The sequence below is a fragment of the Kuraishia capsulata genome, genomic scaffold, assembly GCF_000576695.1.
Source record: "Kuraishia capsulata CBS 1993 genomic scaffold, Kuraishia_capsulata_scaffold_2, whole genome shotgun sequence".
Classification (NCBI taxonomy): Eukaryota; Fungi; Ascomycota; class Pichiomycetes; order Pichiales; family Pichiaceae; genus Kuraishia; species Kuraishia capsulata.
This window is the reverse complement of record NW_019172951.1, coordinates 1,905-20,049: the sequence shown is the minus strand read 5'-3', so window position 1 is coordinate 20,049 and position 18,145 is coordinate 1,905. Positions and strand designations below refer to the sequence as shown.

The window sequence follows — 18,145 nt, the reverse complement described above, 5'->3', positions numbered from 1 at the left end:
TGGGAAATGATCTCAGTCTTGATCGATGTGCCGAAATGGTCTGCCATGCGACAATTGTGTCAGTAGTGGGTCTTGATTTTTCTCCCAGTGTAGATAGTTCATTCCCGCTTTTCTCCTCCTGAATAAACTATTATAACTGCACAAATATGGTATGTTTTTATACTTTTATTTCTATTTCAAGCTTTATACTAACATCCATTTCCAGGCTGACAAAATCCACGAACAGCAAGAGTTCGAACATCTCAAGTCAAAGCATATAGGACTGGGGAACAGCGACACTTCCAGAGATGAATGGATCAGGAATATCCACAGAGACACGTATTCCTCCCTAGCCGGACACAGTCCCTCAGTGGACTATATCAGCACGGCATTGAACAAGCCTAAGGTACAGGTCAAGGCCGATTTGATAGAGAAGATGATTCAGCCAGTTGAGCCGCGTGGGAAGAGCTGAAAGGTGACTACAATGGTGAAGGAGGTTTGAAAATTTTTTAGTTTACTTATCGGGTCAGAGGTCCGTACTCTTGCTCAAGCGAGTAATGGAGCTTGCTCGCTGGAGCTTTGACGTGCATTGGGGGTCAGCGTTGACCCAACGGCCACGAGGGCTGAGGCAATGAACACCAACCCCGCAATGATGAATGCGAAAATCCATTGCAACGCAATAGCCTTAGTGAAGAATTGTCCCAAGCCAATTCCTAGGGTCAAAAACGCAGATGAGAATCCAATTGCCCAGTCTCCGTAGAAGGCAAGGTACATGAATGGGACCAACAAGAAGTCCCAGATCAAGACATTGGCGAGAATCCTAGCTGCGAGACCATGGTTGTGCGAATGAAACAAGGCAGCACCATTCCAGAAAATGGCGTACAAAACCCACGAGAGTGGCAAAGCGGCGGTCGAAACATGGACAACAACGAACCGACCCAGGGTCTTGACGGAATACGTCTTGTGCAACGTATACAATGACAGCAGGTTGAAGAAATTCGCCACCAGGATTATGAACGAAATGACGAAGGAATGGCGGCTGAAGAAGTAGGTCCAGAAGAAATTCAAAATGTTGAACAATGTGAAGTGGTAGCCAACAATAGCCGATACATTCTTCTGTTCTCTTGAGGTAACCGACTCATTGGACACGAAGAATTGCAGCACGAACAGTAATTGAGTGAACAACAGAAATGCCCAAAAAATTGCAGTGATTATCCACAGGCCTGTGAAAGGAGTCTGGTACTCCGCTGTGTGATGGTGGAATAGAAAGTAATGGAATGAACCGTACACGGATAAAGCATACGAAAGCACGGTCGTAACTTGTTGAGCGTAGAGATTTGATTCTGTAGTCATATTGGAGCAAAAATGCAGTTGAGTCCACAAGAGCTAGAAGACAATTGGAAAAAGAAAATGAAAATGTGCGAAATAAAAGGGGATCAGGTGGCTGTTATATGTGGGGAGAGTTCAAGGTTGCTCCCGCAGGGTATTGCGGTGCCATTGGAGACCGGGTCAATAGAACGAGCCACATTAAAAATGAATATATTTCAATGATCAGGGGACATGAAGAAATAAAATTTTGTGAGAGTTGATAATGACAAGTTTGACGTTGAACGTCACCCTCAAATTGTTCTTATGAATGGTGTGGTATCAGGTTCGGTGGTTGTTCTGGCAGTTTTCCCATCCCATGACGTCAATGGAACGGTTTTGACGTCTGTTGATACTCAATATTCCGTATATGCTGAGCCGCACCTCAATGAAAACCTATCCTGATTTTCACTGGAACGGGAACATGAATATGGATATGGATTTTATAGCCTCTTAACTTTATGTAATTTTCGGAATCCGGATTGTGGCTTTTATTTTTATAATACGACGTCTCACGGTGTACCACTTTGTGCCGGTTATGCTAGTCGCTTTAAGCACTGTCAGAGGGACCCTTTAAGCAGTTTCAGGGACCCTGACTGTTTGAATTGGCTGTAATACTTCAATAAGTCAAATTTAACAATCAGCAGGAATTTCTTTCTATTGGACTGTTCCTGTGAGAAAGAAAAAAAAGATTTAGTGAACAAACTTCACAGGAATAAAGTTGTCCTGAATTTCCACAAATTTCCGAAAAAAACAAAAATCTTCATATATTCTCAGGGAAACTACTCATTGTGTCTCGTAGAAAACCCATCCTCTATTGTTCTTGCGAGTAAAATGCCAATCAATTGTTCTAATCAGAAATGGAGTCTCGGAGTAATCTTAGTATTAAGGGCTGGGCAAGGCTCTTAAACTTTACTTATCTAGGGCATACCTTCCCACTATAAACGATTATAAAGCATTATCGTTTTGAAGCAACAGGTAACTTATCGCAGCCAAATCAGTTTGCTCCCATCGATTATCGTTATCGATTAACATCTCGATCAAAACAGCCAATGTCTTATCGATAGGCAGGTAGCTTATCCTCGATCGAGATGAGCTTAACTATGGAGAAGCATGTAAGATCCCCTACGGCCGTCTTCGTCCGTCGAGTATTGCCGCGCGGAATTGGCAGTCTCGAAGCTGCGACCGGCCGTTTCGACGGCCGAAACTTTGCGAGAGGCCTGAGTAACTGCTCACTTGATCTTGTAATTTGGTTCAAGGTTCAAGATAACACCCAAAATTTGGGTAGTATCTGCTCCTGATAACATCCTCGGTCTTTCTTTCAGGATAAAAGGTCCGATATGGTAACTTGATCCAGGATTACCGGCAACCCACGAGAGCAACCGAGGGTTCGGAAATTGAACGATAGCCCACAGATCACCCTCGGAACTCTTATCAGTAATGCAAACGATGTCCGAAAAAAGACATTGCTTCTCAAAGATAACCAGAATGAAAAATGACATTTAACAGAGCATATGCTGTGATCCCGAGAAAAATCAGTGATCCATCTTCACTGAAGAACTGATCTACCCGAAATGCCAGATAGCAAAGAAGTCAACCTCATTTCGGTGGATGCTGAGAATGATCTTAGTTCCACTAGCAACTCTTTCGATAACGGCAATGATATGGATGCCTTGGGCAACGATGTGGTTCTTGACAAAAAAATGTTTCTGATTAACGATGCGATTGACGAAATTGGATTCACTTGGTATCAATTCAAGATCTTCTGCCTGGCAGGTTTTGGTTACTCTGCCGATTCTCAATTGACCTTGATCCCCAGTACCGTTCAATCGTTTGTCCAGCTACAATATAACAAGGAGTTCCCAGTCTCGACAGAAATTGCATATGCAGGTCTATTTGCAGGTGCATTGCTTTGGGGTATTTCTGCTGATCTGATTGGTAGACGCTTCGCATTCAATTCATCTCTTTTTTTGGGAGCGTTATTCTCGTTTGTGGTGGGCGGAACCAGTTCTTACCCCATGTATCAGGTCTTCAACTTTTTGTCGAATTTGGCACTGGGAGGAAATCTGGCTCTTGATATTTCGGTTTATCTTGAGTTTTTGCCATTCAAACATCAATGGACTACTACGCTCATGGCGTTTTGGTGGGGTGTTGGACAAACTGTCTGTGTTCTTATCGCATGGGCTTTTTTGCCCAAATATTCTTGTTCTTCTGCCGACGATTGCCCTTCCAGCTCAAACAGAGGTTGGAGATATGTGTGGTATGTTAACTCTGCAATCATGATGGCCGGTGCTCTAGCGCGGTTTTTTCTGGTCAAGCTCGAGGAAACACCAAAGTTTCTGGTCTCCAACAACAGAGACGAAGACGCTGTTGCATGTTTACACAGAATTGCCACAAAGTACAACAGACCTTGTTCCTTGACGCTTGAGCAGCTGACCGAATGTGGTACCATCAAAAGCAACAAGTCTTTTAATTACACCTGGAAGGGAGGAATCCAGCTGATGAACCATCACTTTGCCCTGTTGTTCCCTAATAAGGTGTCGTCCTGGTCAACATTTCTGAACTTTTTCTCGTGGTTTGGAATTGGTATAACTTACGGTTTGTTTTCAAATTTCTTGCCGTACTTTCTTTCTTCCAGAGGAGCGCAAACCTCGAACGGATCTGTGTATCAGACTTATCGTGATAACACCATCGCCAACTTTGTGTGCCTGTTTGGCCCCATTATTGCAGCTGGACTCATTTTTATTCCAAAAGTTGGAAGAAGAGGCACAATGGCCATTGGAGGTATTTTGTCGATGATATTTCTTTTCTGTTACACAACGGTCAGAACCGAGCCCCAGAACGTGGCTTTTTCATCTATAACCTATCTTTGCATCTACGTGTACTACGGTTGTTTGTACGCTTACACCCCTGAGGTAATGCCAAGTGCGGCCCGTGGTACTGGTGCCTCGGTAGCGATGGTGTTCAACCGGCTGGCTGGTCTCATCGTTCCTCTGATCGCTTACTACGGAGATACCTCTTCCTCGGTCCCTATATGGGTTTGTGGTACATTCATTGGTGTGATTGGGCTTCTCGCAATAACCTTCCCGTTCGAGCCAACGACTATGAGATCTGTCTAGCTGTATGTTTAGCGTTTTTTAAATAGACCGGTCAATGGTAAATATGTATTAGGCTTGAGACGAAAATACGATAAGGGTATCCTTTTTAAATTGATGTTGAGCAAAAGAGGGCAATCATTGTAGTATTCGAGCCATATTTAATCTTGTCCCTTGAATATCTAAACTTTCTTTCATATAAAATAGCAAATATAACTTCTGACAACTCCCAATATCAATAATGCCGATATGGTAAAAGATAGGAAAAACTAAACTGCGTGGAAGAAATTAAACATGAAGCTCATTCTTCATACATCTTCTCCTTTGGGGAAAACATGGACTCAAGAACTCTCTCGCCCTCGACAATGGACTTGTGCGCACTTAGGACATGATCCAATTCAACTACACCATCCGCTGCCATGAGCTTTTGGCCCTCTTTCAAAAAGGTCTTAGCGGAAGTCTTGAGCTCAAAAAGAGTGTCGATGACATCGAGGGAAAGACCTTTGACCTCTGGAAGACCGAAATAGACCATAATAATGGCCAACCACGAAACAGAACCATAGACAAATCCAACTCTTCCCTGAAGATTACCTTCACCCGCATTCTGTATGTATGGGTTCACAAAAGAGACCAGCATGCTGATACCGAAGTTCAAGAACATGGCCACCGCAAGAGTCTTTTCTCTGAGCTGGGTACTTGGAATCTCACCAACCGTGATATGAGCCAATGGGGCCCAGGTCGCTCCGTATACGATACACCAGATGAACAAAAATGCAACCACCGTGTTGTTAGCAGCATTGGACCTGACGTACCAGGCGAAGACCGCTACCAGATAGAACGAGATAGCCATGAAAAAAGAAGAAATCATCAGCAAGTTACGACGACCAAACCTGTCGGCACCCCAGAATGAGAAAGTGTTTGTGGCAAGCAACACGAGCATGATGACCATGAGCATGAGATTGGCATCATCAACTCCAATACTCTCGAGAAAAAGAACCAGATAAGCACCCATAAAGACGAGACCTTGTCCTGTGAGTAGACAGGGAATAGCCATAGCAATGAGGGTCCTTCTGAGATTGACACCCTTGAACAGATCCAAGTAAGAGGTGTCCTTTCTGTAGTTCTGAAGAGCGTTGTGGGCCTCTTCTATCTCATCTGCAATCTTGTTGATATCGTATTGAGTGTCCTTTCCGTACAGTTTGCTCATTGAAATGACACCTTGTTCGCGCTTGCCAGTGATAATCAACCAACGTGGACTTTCGATGAGAAATGGAGTAGCAGCGAGCATGAAAGCTGGAATCACGACTTGGACGAGAATCGCCGTTAGGTAGCTCCACTTCGTGGTTTTGTCCTTGGTGAAATAGATGATGAAATAAGCCCAGAACTGGCCAAATGTGAAAAACCATTGGTAAAACGAGGTAAGAGTACCACGAACAGTGGGTGGAGAACACTCGGCCAGGTAGATAGGAACAATACTGTAAGCAACACCCACACCAATGGCATTGATGATACGTCCAACAGTCATGACCCAGAAATAGCCCGAGGCTGCACACTGGATTATGACACCGGCAATACTGATAATTGCAGAAACGAAGATTGAGGCCCTCCGTCCATACTTTTCACCAACAAAAGACAGACCAAGAGCACCCACCATACTTCCAGCATTAGCAACACCAGTACCAGTCGATTGCCATGAACTTGGCATATAATACGTCTGAGTCAAGGGGTTGTAACGTCCATAATCCTTCAAAGAGTTCTGGTTGCTCATAAAAGTTGACCACCAACCACCGTCATAACCTGCACTCATGGCACCCATCGAGGCAATAGTGGCAGCGAAAGCCATGGTCAAGGTCATGTCGGTAAAGATAGGATGCTGTAGCACCCTGGAATAGAGACTCATTGTTGGAGACTTTAGCATTGAGAATGTCACCTCAGAGGGTGTCGCATCCATCCAAATGCCAGAAATGTGCCGATAATAAATAGCTCTTACAAAAAAACATCCTTGCAGAGATGGGAAATGACTTTAGGCAGAATTCCGATAGATCGGAGTGCAAAGCCGAAATCATGCACTCGAAAGCCGACGCATTCCTATCAAGGCTCGGCAATCTTAGATAAAAATGCGCGACCAGAACAAAACTGGGTTTAATCCAGCCCCGGCAAATCTTTGAAATTGCACCACGGAAATTTACCTTACAATGGTTTATTCTGGGAAGTGGGCTGGTAACACCTCAGATGGTATCTTTGAGAACTACACCGAGATCATAATTGAGGCTAAAGATGGTGAGCAAAAGGTGCACACAGTCTGGATGAACGACCGTCGGATAAGTTCCCCGACAAAGAAAACAATTAAAATAGAGAATGATACATTTTCAACTACAATGCCCAATTGGCTGATGAGCAATGACATTGCGTTGACTGGGACATTCCATGGAGATAGTTTGCTTAAGCTCAATGTACAAAATGCGGGAATGGTAGGGCTGCTAGAGTATGATATGGAGTTGCATCTCGTTGAGAAAACCGGTTCTGAAGCTGAAGAGGAGTACAAATACTCCCCACCAGAGGACATTGACGGTTTTGTAAATGGGGCCGACTCAAGCTCGGTGGGTATTCCTGGGACAAAAGCGGAAACGCTTGTATCGGCAATCAGAACTGAGTATAGTGGTTCACACGAAAGCCCTGAGATTCCACGCATAGAAGGTATTCTTGTGATCAAAGACGGTGTTGCGATACTTGAAGAGTATTTCAATGGATTTTACAAGGAAGCGAAGCATAACACTGCTTCTGCAATGAAAAGTGTCACTTCCATTCTTTTTGGGATTCTTTACGATCAAGGATTGGCGAATCTGGATGATCTGATTACAGATATCTTCGATTATCCAAACAACTGGAAATCAAAAAAAGCTACTATTAGAGATGCTCTTGCTATGAGTGCTGGGGTGGAATGTGGTATGAACGAGGCCCAGTTATTATTGCGAACAGATAATGTTCCTCGGTTGTTATTGAGTCTTAATCAGGTCAATGAACCAGGAATTAAATATTCGTACGATAACTCACTCCCTTGCTTGATTGCTTGCTATATTGAGCTTAAGAGTGGCATGCATTTTGCTGCGTTTGCAATGAGGTATCTTTTTGATCCTTTGGGAATAAATGTTGGATGGACCTATACTCGTGAGACATCTGTTGGCGGGGGCCCTATGGTAATGGCAAGTGGTGGCCTCCACATCACTCTGCGTGATTATTCAAAATTGGCGAAGATGATGCTAGATGATGGTGTTTTTGACGGCAAGAGAATTCTTTCATCTGAGTATATCGCGCTTTCAACCAGCCATCAAAGCCCACCAGGTGACTATCCTTATGGCTTCTTCTGGCATCTCAACCCAAAGGAGAATGGACGCATGAAAGGGTTGTGCGGATACTGGGCACTTGGTCAAGGTGGCCAGTTTTTTGGAATATTTCCTAAGCATAAGACCGTTGTTGCTGTAAACTCTAGTTGTTGGCATTCAGGCGACTATGAGCCAAAGATCCTCAAGTTATTGCAAGCCTACTTGTTTTAGGTAATGGTATTGACTCTAATTCTTAATCTATAAAGAGTTTTCAAATTCGTAGACACTCTTTGAGACTGCAGAAACAATAATGTCAATCTCCTCTTCAGTCACATTGAACATAGGAGAAATCAAAATATGGTCTCCAAATTTTCCGTCGACAGTACCCGTACCCGGATAAACTGCAACACCAGATTGCCAAGCCATGGATTGTATTGTTGGTCCAACCTTCAATAGTGGATCAAATGGAGATTTGGTTGAAATGTCTGAAACAAACTCTATTCCCCAAAATAATCCACGTCCCCTGATGTTGCCCACAATCTTAGAGTCCTTGAGTGCCTTCTTCAGTTCAGAGGACAAATATTGACCTTTAGACTTCACATTCTTCAAAAGATTCTCTTCCTCAACTTTTTTGAGAACAGCCAGACCTGCTCTGCAACTCAGGGGAAATGCTTGATAGGTGTGCCCGTTATTGAATGCTTTGGAGCCCATTTCCAAACCTTCGATTATCTTCGGAGTACAAATACAGGCAGACAGAGGTCCGTATCCACCCGACAACGCTTTTCCACATGTGACAATATCCGGAACCACATCTTCCTGCTCCCAGGCAAAGAAAGTTCCAGTTCTACCCGAGCCGCACATTATTTCGTCTAGAATCAAGAGTACATCGTATTTTTCACACACGGCTCTGATAGCTTTAAAGTAACCAGCAGGAGCAGTCATACATCCAGAAGTAGCACCCACAATTGTCTCTGCAACAAAAGCTGCAATTTTGTTCTGTCCAATTTCCAGAATCTTGTTTTCTAGTTCATTGGCTAATTGCTCAACATATTGCGCAGTTGTCTGGTCTTCTGCCTTGTACCTGTACTCATTAGCAGGACTAACAAAGTGAACGTGATCGCTCAAAACCCCTTCAAAGGGTGCCCTTCTTGAGACATGACTACTGAGAGAAAGCCCACCTAGACAGTTACCATGATAAGATTGTAATCTGGATATGAACTCAGTCTTTTGTGGCTTTCCGGTCTCGTAGAAGTACTGAACAGCCATCTTCATTGCGGCCTCGTTAGCTTCACTTCCGGAATTCACAAAATAGGCTTTTGCCAGTGTCCCCTTGTATGGCTTTAGCATCTGATTTGCTACCGCTTCCGCAGCCCTGGTGGTGTAGTCCAGAGTGTGAACATAATGAACGGTCTCAAGCTGATCTTTCAGTGCAGCAACGATCCCATCATCAGCATGTCCTACTGAGACAACTGCAGCACCACCACATCCATCCAGGATCTTCTTACCGCTCGAAAGATAGAGATATGATCCTTTTGCGTGGTCGACCATGTGAGGCTCACTGGCAAGGCTTCTATGCATACTGTAGCGACTGGTTTCAGACGTCATGTCTCCAGATGATTCGGATACAGGCGCCATTTTGGGTTCTTGTTAGAAAAAATTCACAGAATAATCGATGCTCGTAAGACAATTCGTCAAAAGATGTTAGGAATTTCCGCTATTCTTATTTCTGGGGACATATCAGAGGGTATTAGCATTTCCGAAAAGGGTCGGCTTTGATTATGCTTTTCGGGTTTACATTTGCGACACCCGGAAAAGCAGAGCATATCGCTGAACGGACATCCGCCGGAATAGGTCATCTGATCGGCTTATACGGCTGACTATTCAACCAATGGAGCTGTTGTAACTTTGTGAGAGCAGTCCACTTTTATTTTTCAAAGAACATCAGATTAGCATTCTTCACTCGGTAAGCTTTGCCGTATCACAGAGAAAAGGCAGGCTGGAGCATCAAAGCGCCTTCCAGACATGCTTGAATTTACGCCGTGTCTCTCGCATTCAATCAGTTGGGCGTGTTTCCTGATACCGTAATATGGCAATTTGGATTGACCACTGACTTGCGAACTTTAAACAGCCGCACAGAAATCTGCATCAAAAAACGTGCTGCTGCTAATTGTTATCACGAGAGCAGAAGAGTGCCAGTGAATTTCGGCGATCCGATGAGTTTTAGGGCCTATGCCTGGTGGCTGTGTGATAGTGGGTTTTGAGGTGCTCATAGCGGCACATACACTGATGTTGGCGTGCGGGCTTTACCCAGACAGAGTGGACAGCTTCCGCCAATTGGTTTTTGAAAATTATTGTGTTTGGGATTCAAAATAGTATTTTGATAAAATGTCAACACTTCGGAGTTTTTCGGTTCTTTCCAATTGAACATTGACCTTTGTCTACTGGCCGTCCCTAAACCGTGCGGCTCAACAAGCCTTACGAAAATTCAATCAAAAAGCCACGTTTCTGGTGTCTGCAAGATGAGAATCGAGGTACCTTTCTGATCATGGCATGCCAGATCAAATTAACAGTTTCTGTATGACTCCAAGCCCGAATACCCCAATTTGTCCTATCAGACCCCTTATCAAACTTTCGACCTTACATTACTAATCCCACGGGGTGTGGCCGGTTCACTTTTCTCCACTCCTTCTTCATGAAATCAACCAATAAAGTGTCATTTACCGCTTTGTTTTACCCCACACCGCTGTGGAATATAATTGAGATATTAAAGCGCATTGAAGCTGCTTGCCCTTCCAATACTTTGTACTCCATACCAACGCACAATGAGTGAAATAGCCGCAGATATTTACACTAACCTCGGCCAGAGTGGTCTAAAGATCTCTAAATTAATTGTGGGATGTATGTCGTATGGATTAAAATCATGGGCTGATTGGTTGTTGGAAGACGAGGAGCTGGTGATGCAGGTGTTGAAGAAATGCTACGACACCGGAATCCGCACATTTGATACTGCGGACACCTACTCCAACGGAGAGTCCGAGATTCTTGTTGGCAAATTCTTGAAGAGGTACAAAATTCCACGCGAAACCGTGGTAATTCTGTCCAAGTGTTTCGCTCCTGTAGACGAAGAGAACAAGTTTGTTCGAGGCCAATATCGTCCTGGCGAGTTCATAAATCGCGTCGGTCTCTCTCGCAAACATATTATCGATGCGGCTCAGGCCAGTGTCAATCGTCTTGGAACTTATATGGACGTGCTACAAATTCACCGATACGACCCGGAAACCCCACAGGAAGAGACCATGCGCGCTCTCAACTATGTGGTCGAGCAGGGCTGGACGAGGTATATCGGAGCTTCTGCTATGAGGTGCTATCAATTCGCTATGTACCAGAACATTGCTGAGAAGAACGGATGGCCCAAGTTTATCAGTATGCAGAACTACTACAACCTCACCTTCAGAGAGGAGGAGCGCGAGATGATCGCATACTGCAAGAAAACGGGTGTTGGCATCATCCCATATAGTCCAATTGCACGAGGACTTCTGGCAAGACCTCTGGGAGCTCCGTCAGCCTCAGGAAGGATTAAAAACGACGTTGGAATGAAAACAAACAAACTAGACGTTTTGAGCACGAGCGATCAGGAGATCATTAACCGAGTTGAAAAACTGGCGAAGAGCCGCAAAGTGGCCATGGCCACTGTGGCTACAGCCTGGGTTCTTTCGAAAGACTGTTATCCAATTATTGGTATCAGCAAACCTGAACGTGTTGATGATCTTCTAGCAGCCATCTCTTTGAAATTGACACCAGAGGAGATTTCGCAGCTGGAGACTCCCTATTCTGCCAAAGCGGCCCAGGAACTTTCCTCTTGAGGGATATTCTATATTAATGCTTATAACGGGTTTTAATTTCTTGCGTGAAAATTGCGTAGCTGTCCAGTTTAAATGGCTGTGTAGATCGAGACATGCACCGGTCGTTGCTGAAGATGCGTTGGAATGGTAAGACAGTCTTGTTTCAGGTGGTAGTGATGGTCTGAAGGAAGAGCGTCAAGAATTCATGCGCAGACTGATCCGAGCCTATCAGGAAAAGATCTGACGATTCAGGAGCTCTTCTGTGACTGTAATCTTCCATCATTGGGACAGATCCCGGCCTTTTGTTGTTGCTTTCTTCTTTCCTGAGGTAATCACCCACCCCGGGGACATCTCTTATAGGAGGAGGAACATCAGAGTTCACTGCCTGCACCGAATCTTCCAATTTGAGAAAATAGTCTCTGCCGATGTTTAACCGTCTTGCCCTCTCCAGATCGTGTGTCACGAAACCATATAGCTCCTTGAGTTGGTCAAGTACCGTCAGCCAATTTGCCGACAGTGGTGAAATTCCAATTCTTTTTTGAAGGTAAGACATAAGCTCATTAGCGAAGAACTCATGCTCTTCAGGATTATTCTCTGGGTTCAGCCAGGGAAATTTGCATGCATAGAGACATACTGTAGCACAGAAGAAATAACAATTTGACAGAAAGGGAACATCTTGAATGCCCTCAACGGGATCATTGAGAGCCTCCAGCTGTGATGCAATAAGTGCCATGTTCTTAGCAGCAGCAAAGAGATCTGACGCATGAATTTTCCAATATTCGGGGTCTGTAGGCGGGTTCAGCAATGGAGGCTCATATGGTCCTTGCGGGAAGGGTGTTGAGTGTGGGAGGAAAGGTATGTATTCCCGGTTCAGATAAATAATGCAGAGGTTGTATACCAAGTGGGTTGTGGCAAATAGTACGTGAGTTTTGACTGTCTGGTTTACCCTAAAAGCATGAACCGACCACTGAAATGACGAAGGCAAAAGCTCTTTCCATTCCTTCAATGCTATGAATGACTGGAAAACAAAAGAGTCCTCGGCCCAGGGATCTTTCTGCTCAGTACGACGTCCTCCATTGAATAACCATTTTGATATGTCCCCCCAGATCTGAAATATTTTGATGTAGTAAATAAGAATCTGGTTTCTTTCGGCAAGAGGAATTTGGGAGAAGTTTGCTAGAGTGATATCGGATATCACCGCGACATGTGAATCTTCTGGGTTCATATACATAAAATCAGCGTCTGGCGAGGGCAATGGAACATGGGCAACATCCTTGATCAGGTAGGTATAGGACCGGTTTTTACCAGATGATATTATTCTGTCAACACAGAACGAGGACCAAAAGGTCCGAATAAGTACCTCATACTCGTACGCATTTTTTGTAGTTTCCGTTGCATTGTGGAACTCCAGTGCCTGCAAAATCTTGGTGGAGATTCCATATACCATCCAGCTGCTGTAATTGCGACCTTTTCCCCATTCATGTATGGACATCATAAGCAGACTCTGTGCAACCTCTAGCTTCGGAGTGCTCAAGAGCAATCCTCCATCCAGAAAAAAAATCTTCTCCAGAACATACTTGGAGTATACCTCGTCGCGAACTTGTGGGCTTGATAAACCCAAAAATGGGTCGTTTTCGATTGGTGCGAAAAATCCGCACAGCGCCAGGATGGTGTTGGAAATCAGCGAGTTCTGCCCGTCTGCTGAGAATAAAAGACTGGGTTTGTGGATGAAAAAAAATTCCGGAAAAATGTAGCTTATTCGTTCAATGGCCTCCCTAAGCGTTTCTTTGGATACCTTCGAGGATGGTGCTTCATCACGAGGCGGTTCGTCTATTTCCTCGTGCCAGTTAAAAGTGGCTGGGGTCTGTCTCGGGCTGTCATAAGACTTCGCCGGCTTGGTGCTGTGTGCTCCCAACTTTACACGGTGAGGGAGTTCCAGCACACATCTATTCCCTTTGAGTGAGCAGAACCTGCATGGGGCAGTTCCTTCGTGTACACATTTTGATTTCCGAGCCCTGTGTGTGTTAGTTGAAGTGTGAAACAGCAAAAATCATCATTACTCACCTGCAAAACGAACACGCCTAAAATCAATATGTTAGCACTTTCTGAAGCACATCATCGCAAACTCCAGAAAAATACTTACCAAAGTCACTCTCATTGTTTGCGTTGCACGCCAGGCTTGGAAAGAGACATTCAAAAAAAGGACTTTGGAAAAGGGTTACGTCTGCGGAAGTGTACCGAAGAAATCGCAGATAGGAATCGTTTCTGGACCGATCTCGGGAATGGGGATATCCCCATTCCCGATGGCCTATGCAGGATGCCCGGCTTTCGATATACTTTTATATAACCACGAGCACCCTCTTCAAAAAGTCATAGCATCATTAATGCTGAAGATCAAAATAGAAAAAAATGTCTAGAATTGATACCGAGGCTTTGAAGCCGGAAACTACAACCCTGGATATCCCAACCTTGGGCTCCGTCAAGGGAAATAAGTTCATAGAGCTTGATGGGTTGACCCAGTATAGCGGCATCCCCTTTGCCTCGATTCCTGGTCGTTTCCAGAAGCCTGTTTTGCTAACCAAATGGGATGTTCAACAGCTTGACTGTACTCAGTTTGGCCCTTACTCTGTCCAACCACCGAGAAACTTCTATCCATTGCCTGGTTTCGCCAGGCCATGGGCCAAGGCTCCAGTTCAGAGCGAATTAGATGTTTTGAACCTGAACGTGTCTGTGCCACCAGGAACCAAGCCGGATGACAAATTGCCTGTGATGGTTTTCATTCACGGTGGTGCCAATGCATATGCCGCCAACAGTGCTCCCATGTACGACGGGTTGAACCTGGCCAAATTTTCCAAGGAGCTGGGCGAGCCAACGGTGATAGTTACTTTAAATTACCGTCTGGGGTCGTTTGGTTTTCTTGCCTCAACAGATTTGAAAAAGTACTCTGAACGCTTGGGCCAGACTGGTGTTGGTAACTACGCTCTATGGGATCAACTCACCGGTTTGAGATGGGTCAACCAGTACATTGGTGCTTTTGGTGGTGACAAGGAGAAGATAACTTTGTTTGGACAAAGTGCTGGAAGTCAGGCCGCCCACATGATGATGTTGAAAGGAGAGAAGCTCTTCAACAGAGTTCTTTTGCAGAGTGGCCTCTCTCCTCTGTGTGGTATCTTTAGCCTTGCTCAATATGACGTTGTGTACTTCAAGATCCTAAAAGAATTGGGAATTGACACCAACCTGAGCCCTGAAGAAAGAGTCCAGGCCTTGTTGAAGACAGATGCCGTTACCCTTAGTGATGCCACTGCCAAGGTGTTTGGAGTTCCTGTTTTGACCATGGCATACACCCAGGATGATGACTTCATTGACCATATTCCTTCTTGGGGTGAATTGGGAGCCGCAGGCCAAATTCCTGACTTTGTTGATGCCGTTGTGGTCGGCGACGCTGCGAACGAGTGTATTATCTGGGATGGCACCTACGGGTCCTTTGCAACTAGGGAAAAGTTTCTGCCCAGGTTGAAGTCTATGTGCTCTCCCGAGCTGTACACGTTAATTACTGAGTCGTACGATATTACGAGTGACCTCTCTGATGCTGACACCTTCAACAAGGTCGAGCAGTTTACTTCAGATGGAATGTACATCTTGCCCAACTACGTATTCACCAAGGGCAATGCTGATACCGACAAGCTCTACACCTTCCACTTCAACCAGCTTTCTGAGTACGATAATGCCTGGGGCGGATATGCTCACCATTCTTTGGACAACGCCCATGTGTGGTTGAATCTTTACAATACCTTCCCAGACCATGGAAAGAAGCTTGCAATTGCCATGGCAACTGCGTGGCTTAATTTTGCCAATGGCAAAGAAGAACCATTCGAAAAATGGAACTCTGGAAACAGATACCTAAATTTTGGTCCATCGGGGGAGATCGGCAGGTTCGTTACCCGCTCAGACGACGAAGTTAGAGCCGGTAGATACAATATCTGGGATAAAATTATTTCCGCTGGTTTGGTTGAGGAATTTGGCAGAGTTTCAGAGGATATCAACCTGGAGAGAACCAAGCTTCACGGTTACTGTTGAAGGTTGTAAGTCTTAGTTTAATAAGAGATGCATAAAATTGAAAATTAAGCTTTTGAATCAATACACGACCATATTTGCGCCGCTTCGAATAAGGGGGAATTTCAGGCTAGGCTCTAAACCCATTAGTTGTTGGTGGCATTGAATTGTTTGGAGAAAGGCGGTGTCTATCGCGATATTTCCAGCATGAAGGGAGTCCAGTTTTTTGGAAGAGAAGACGTTCGGTTTTCGCATCTCGTGCCGGAGCCTCAGATCCGGCATCCTGCAGATGTCCTGATCGACGTTGCTTGGTGTGGAATATGTGGATCTGACCTCCACGAGTATTTGCACGGACCTATTTTCTTTGAGTCCAATGCGACAGATGCAGGCAATAATATTTCTGGTAAAAAGATGCCATTGTGCCTTGGTCACGAGTTCAGTGGGGTAGTAAAGGCCGTTGGCCCTGGGGTGACCAAAGTCAAGACTGGAGACAGAGTGGTGGTTGAGCCTACCGGCCATTGTCGTGACCGGGTTAGATACTCCGAATTTCTGGACAAGGAAAGAATTGAGGAACCTCTTTGTGCTGCTTGCAAAAATGGAATGACGAATATTTGCATATACAATGGACTATGCGGCTTGGGCGTTGACAATGGAGCACTTGCAGACCTGGTTACATATGGAGAGGACCATGTTTTAAAGATTCCTGACAACATCCCACTTGATATTGCGGCTCTAATCCAGCCTCTAGCTGTTGCCTGGCACGCTGTCGAGGTAGCACATGTGGTTGCTGGCTCTAGTGCTTTGATCCTCGGAGGTGGTCCTATCGGTCTTGCCGTGGTCTTGGCCCTACAAGGACACGGAGTCAACCGTATTCTGGTAAGTGAGCCCGCAGAAGTTAGGCGAAAACAAGCCGCATCGCTTGGATGTGAAACTTTTGATCCTATGACTGTGAAGGCCGAAAAAATTGGAATTTTGAGAGAGGCAGCTCCTGGTGGGGAAGGATTCGATTACTCTTTCGACTGCTCGGGAATTCCAGCAACATTCAAGGCTTCAATTGAGGCCTTGGCTCCCAGAGGAACTGCTGTCAACGTTGCGATTTGGCCCAAGCAACCAATTCCCCACTACGTAATGGACCTTACCTACCAGGAAAAAAGGGCCACGGGCTCAATGTGCTACACCATGAAGGACTTTGAAGATGTTGTGGATGCTCTCGAAACTGGGAAAATCGATTTGCGCAGTGTTGAAAGGTTGATTACGGGTAAGATTTTACTGGAGCACACTGTGGAGAAGGGACTTCTCGAGCTAGTTAAGCACAAAGAAAAGCATGTGAAGATTCTGATCACTCCAAAGCACTTGGAACTGGTGTAACAAAGATTCTCAACATAGATATAGATTTTGTGACAAACAGTAGAGATATTCCAATATTTAACTCCAATTGGCTGGTAGAGTGTATTCTTTACGACGTGCTCAGACTTGACATGTGACAAAAATTTGTTTTGAGTATGACTGCTCCAATTTTCTCAAAGTGACCGATAACGGTTCACATATGATCAGTTGCAGAGTGATACTTTCGTAATACAACCAGGCGAAAAAAGTGAAGGAGGCCAGAAAAGACCAAAGAAGGTGGTCTGGGATTGGAAAAATCAATTGAAGAGATCCGGAATCTTGCGTCTTCATGCATGTTCTATAAATCAAAATGCGAGATAATATTATACTGGTTGGATTTCTCGAACGTTTCCATCTATCACTTCTCCACATCGCACACATACTGCTTTCGACCTGCAGGAAGGATGCATGTGTCATTCTGTCTCGAACAGGCCATCTAGTCCACTCCGGAAAAGAGACAAAGCATACGAAATATAACTAGAAACAGTATATCAGACTACAAAATTGATAATGCATGTTCAGGTTTGTTTTTCGAAGAAAGAACTGGCTCCATCTGAGTGGTTCTTTCCCCTCAAATCGATACAGGGTGTGTGCGTGAGCCTCTATTCAAACTTGCAACCATGGAGGTCAATATGGCCACCAAGAACCAATTGACCCGGGCAGTAGAATGTCACTCGTATATCATAACGCTTTCGCGCTATCGGATTTAACGCACCTCGAAATCAACTGGCCGACGACCATTCGGTTGGAATTCCTCTCGAACTTTTCAAAGGCCCGTAGGGCACCCCATTCGGTACGGCAAGCAAGCCCAAGTTCCGTGGTGTTTAATTGGCAGAGTAATCTGCCATTCCGTAGACCTTCCCTAAATGTGGAGATTCCGAGCCCTCCAATTGGTCTTTGGTGGTGTAGCCTATTCATTGCCTAATCGGGTCAATTCTTCCAGAGCACGACATCAAATACCCGGATGTATGAGACGTTATGGCTGGACTTGAAGCCCGTTTGTAGCTAAAAAGGAAATGGTGCATGGTATTGCAAGAAGCCAGCATGATTAAGTTAATTGACCCCTCATTACTATATAAGCACCCGTGATCGTCTTTTTGCC

At 44.8% G+C, this 18,145-nt stretch overlaps 12 protein-coding genes across 12 annotated transcripts in view; 7 read left to right on the top strand and 5 right to left on the bottom strand.

Annotated features, from left to right (window-relative positions):
* Positions 1–151: 151 nt before the first annotated feature.
* KUCA_T00001287001 (uncharacterized protein) lies at positions 152–451 on the top strand (the record flags this gene model as incomplete). The annotated part of the gene is made up of 1 exon (XM_022603449.1): positions 152–451. The coding sequence occupies one exon, from the start codon at positions 152–154 to the stop codon at positions 449–451; it is 300 nt and encodes a 99-aa protein (XP_022457330.1).
* A 74-nt stretch (positions 452–525) lies between these two features.
* Positions 526–1,332, bottom strand: KUCA_T00001286001 (uncharacterized protein; the record flags this gene model as incomplete). Its single annotated transcript, XM_022603448.1, has 1 exon — positions 526–1,332. The coding sequence occupies one exon, from the start codon at positions 1,330–1,332 to the stop codon at positions 526–528; it is 807 nt and encodes a 268-aa protein (XP_022457329.1).
* A 1,244-nt stretch (positions 1,333–2,576) lies between these two features.
* Positions 2,577–2,846, bottom strand: KUCA_T00001285001 (uncharacterized protein; the record flags this gene model as incomplete). Its single annotated transcript, XM_022603447.1, has 1 exon — positions 2,577–2,846. The coding sequence occupies one exon, from the start codon at positions 2,844–2,846 to the stop codon at positions 2,577–2,579; it is 270 nt and encodes an 89-aa protein (XP_022457328.1).
* A 72-nt stretch (positions 2,847–2,918) lies between these two features.
* KUCA_T00001284001 (uncharacterized protein) lies at positions 2,919–4,463 on the top strand (the record flags this gene model as incomplete). Its single annotated transcript, XM_022603446.1, has 1 exon — positions 2,919–4,463. The coding sequence occupies one exon, from the start codon at positions 2,919–2,921 to the stop codon at positions 4,461–4,463; it is 1,545 nt and encodes a 514-aa protein (XP_022457327.1).
* A 277-nt stretch (positions 4,464–4,740) lies between these two features.
* Positions 4,741–5,964, bottom strand: KUCA_T00001283001 (uncharacterized protein; the record flags this gene model as incomplete). Its single annotated transcript, XM_022603445.1, has 1 exon — positions 4,741–5,964. One exon carries the CDS (start codon positions 5,962–5,964, stop codon positions 4,741–4,743), a length of 1,224 nt encoding a protein of 407 aa, XP_022457326.1.
* Positions 5,965–6,634: 670 nt separating this feature from the next.
* KUCA_T00001282001 (uncharacterized protein) lies at positions 6,635–7,993 on the top strand (the record flags this gene model as incomplete). Its single annotated transcript, XM_022603444.1, has 1 exon — positions 6,635–7,993. One exon carries the CDS (start codon positions 6,635–6,637, stop codon positions 7,991–7,993), a length of 1,359 nt encoding a protein of 452 aa, XP_022457325.1.
* A 27-nt stretch (positions 7,994–8,020) lies between these two features.
* KUCA_T00001281001 (uncharacterized protein) lies at positions 8,021–9,397 on the bottom strand (the record flags this gene model as incomplete). Its single annotated transcript, XM_022603443.1, has 1 exon — positions 8,021–9,397. One exon carries the CDS (start codon positions 9,395–9,397, stop codon positions 8,021–8,023), a length of 1,377 nt encoding a protein of 458 aa, XP_022457324.1.
* Positions 9,398–10,584: 1,187 nt separating this feature from the next.
* Positions 10,585–11,625, top strand: KUCA_T00001280001 (uncharacterized protein; the record flags this gene model as incomplete). The annotated part of the gene is made up of 1 exon (XM_022603442.1): positions 10,585–11,625. The coding sequence occupies one exon, from the start codon at positions 10,585–10,587 to the stop codon at positions 11,623–11,625; it is 1,041 nt and encodes a 346-aa protein (XP_022457323.1).
* A 142-nt stretch (positions 11,626–11,767) lies between these two features.
* Positions 11,768–13,762, bottom strand: KUCA_T00001279001 (uncharacterized protein; the record flags this gene model as incomplete). The annotated part of the gene is made up of 2 exons (XM_022603441.1): positions 11,768–13,619; positions 13,719–13,762. 2 exons carry the CDS (start codon positions 13,760–13,762, stop codon positions 11,768–11,770), a joined length of 1,896 nt encoding a protein of 631 aa, XP_022457322.1.
* Positions 13,763–14,013: 251 nt separating this feature from the next.
* Positions 14,014–15,681, top strand: KUCA_T00001278001 (uncharacterized protein; the record flags this gene model as incomplete). Its single annotated transcript, XM_022603439.1, has 1 exon — positions 14,014–15,681. One exon carries the CDS (start codon positions 14,014–14,016, stop codon positions 15,679–15,681), a length of 1,668 nt encoding a protein of 555 aa, XP_022457321.1.
* Positions 15,682–15,864: 183 nt separating this feature from the next.
* On the top strand, positions 15,865–17,025 carry KUCA_T00001277001 (uncharacterized protein; the record flags this gene model as incomplete). Its single annotated transcript, XM_022603438.1, has 1 exon — positions 15,865–17,025. The coding sequence occupies one exon, from the start codon at positions 15,865–15,867 to the stop codon at positions 17,023–17,025; it is 1,161 nt and encodes a 386-aa protein (XP_022457320.1).
* A 422-nt stretch (positions 17,026–17,447) lies between these two features.
* Positions 17,448–18,145, top strand: part of KUCA_T00001276001 (uncharacterized protein) — a gene marked incomplete at both ends in the record, with an annotated part of 1,669 nt that continues 971 nt past the window's right edge. The window contains 2 exons of the mRNA XM_022603437.1: positions 17,448–17,482; positions 18,087–18,128. Coding sequence (XP_022457319.1) covers positions 17,448–17,482; positions 18,087–18,128 — 77 coding nt within the window. The remainder of the gene's footprint in view (positions 17,483–18,086; positions 18,129–18,145) is intronic.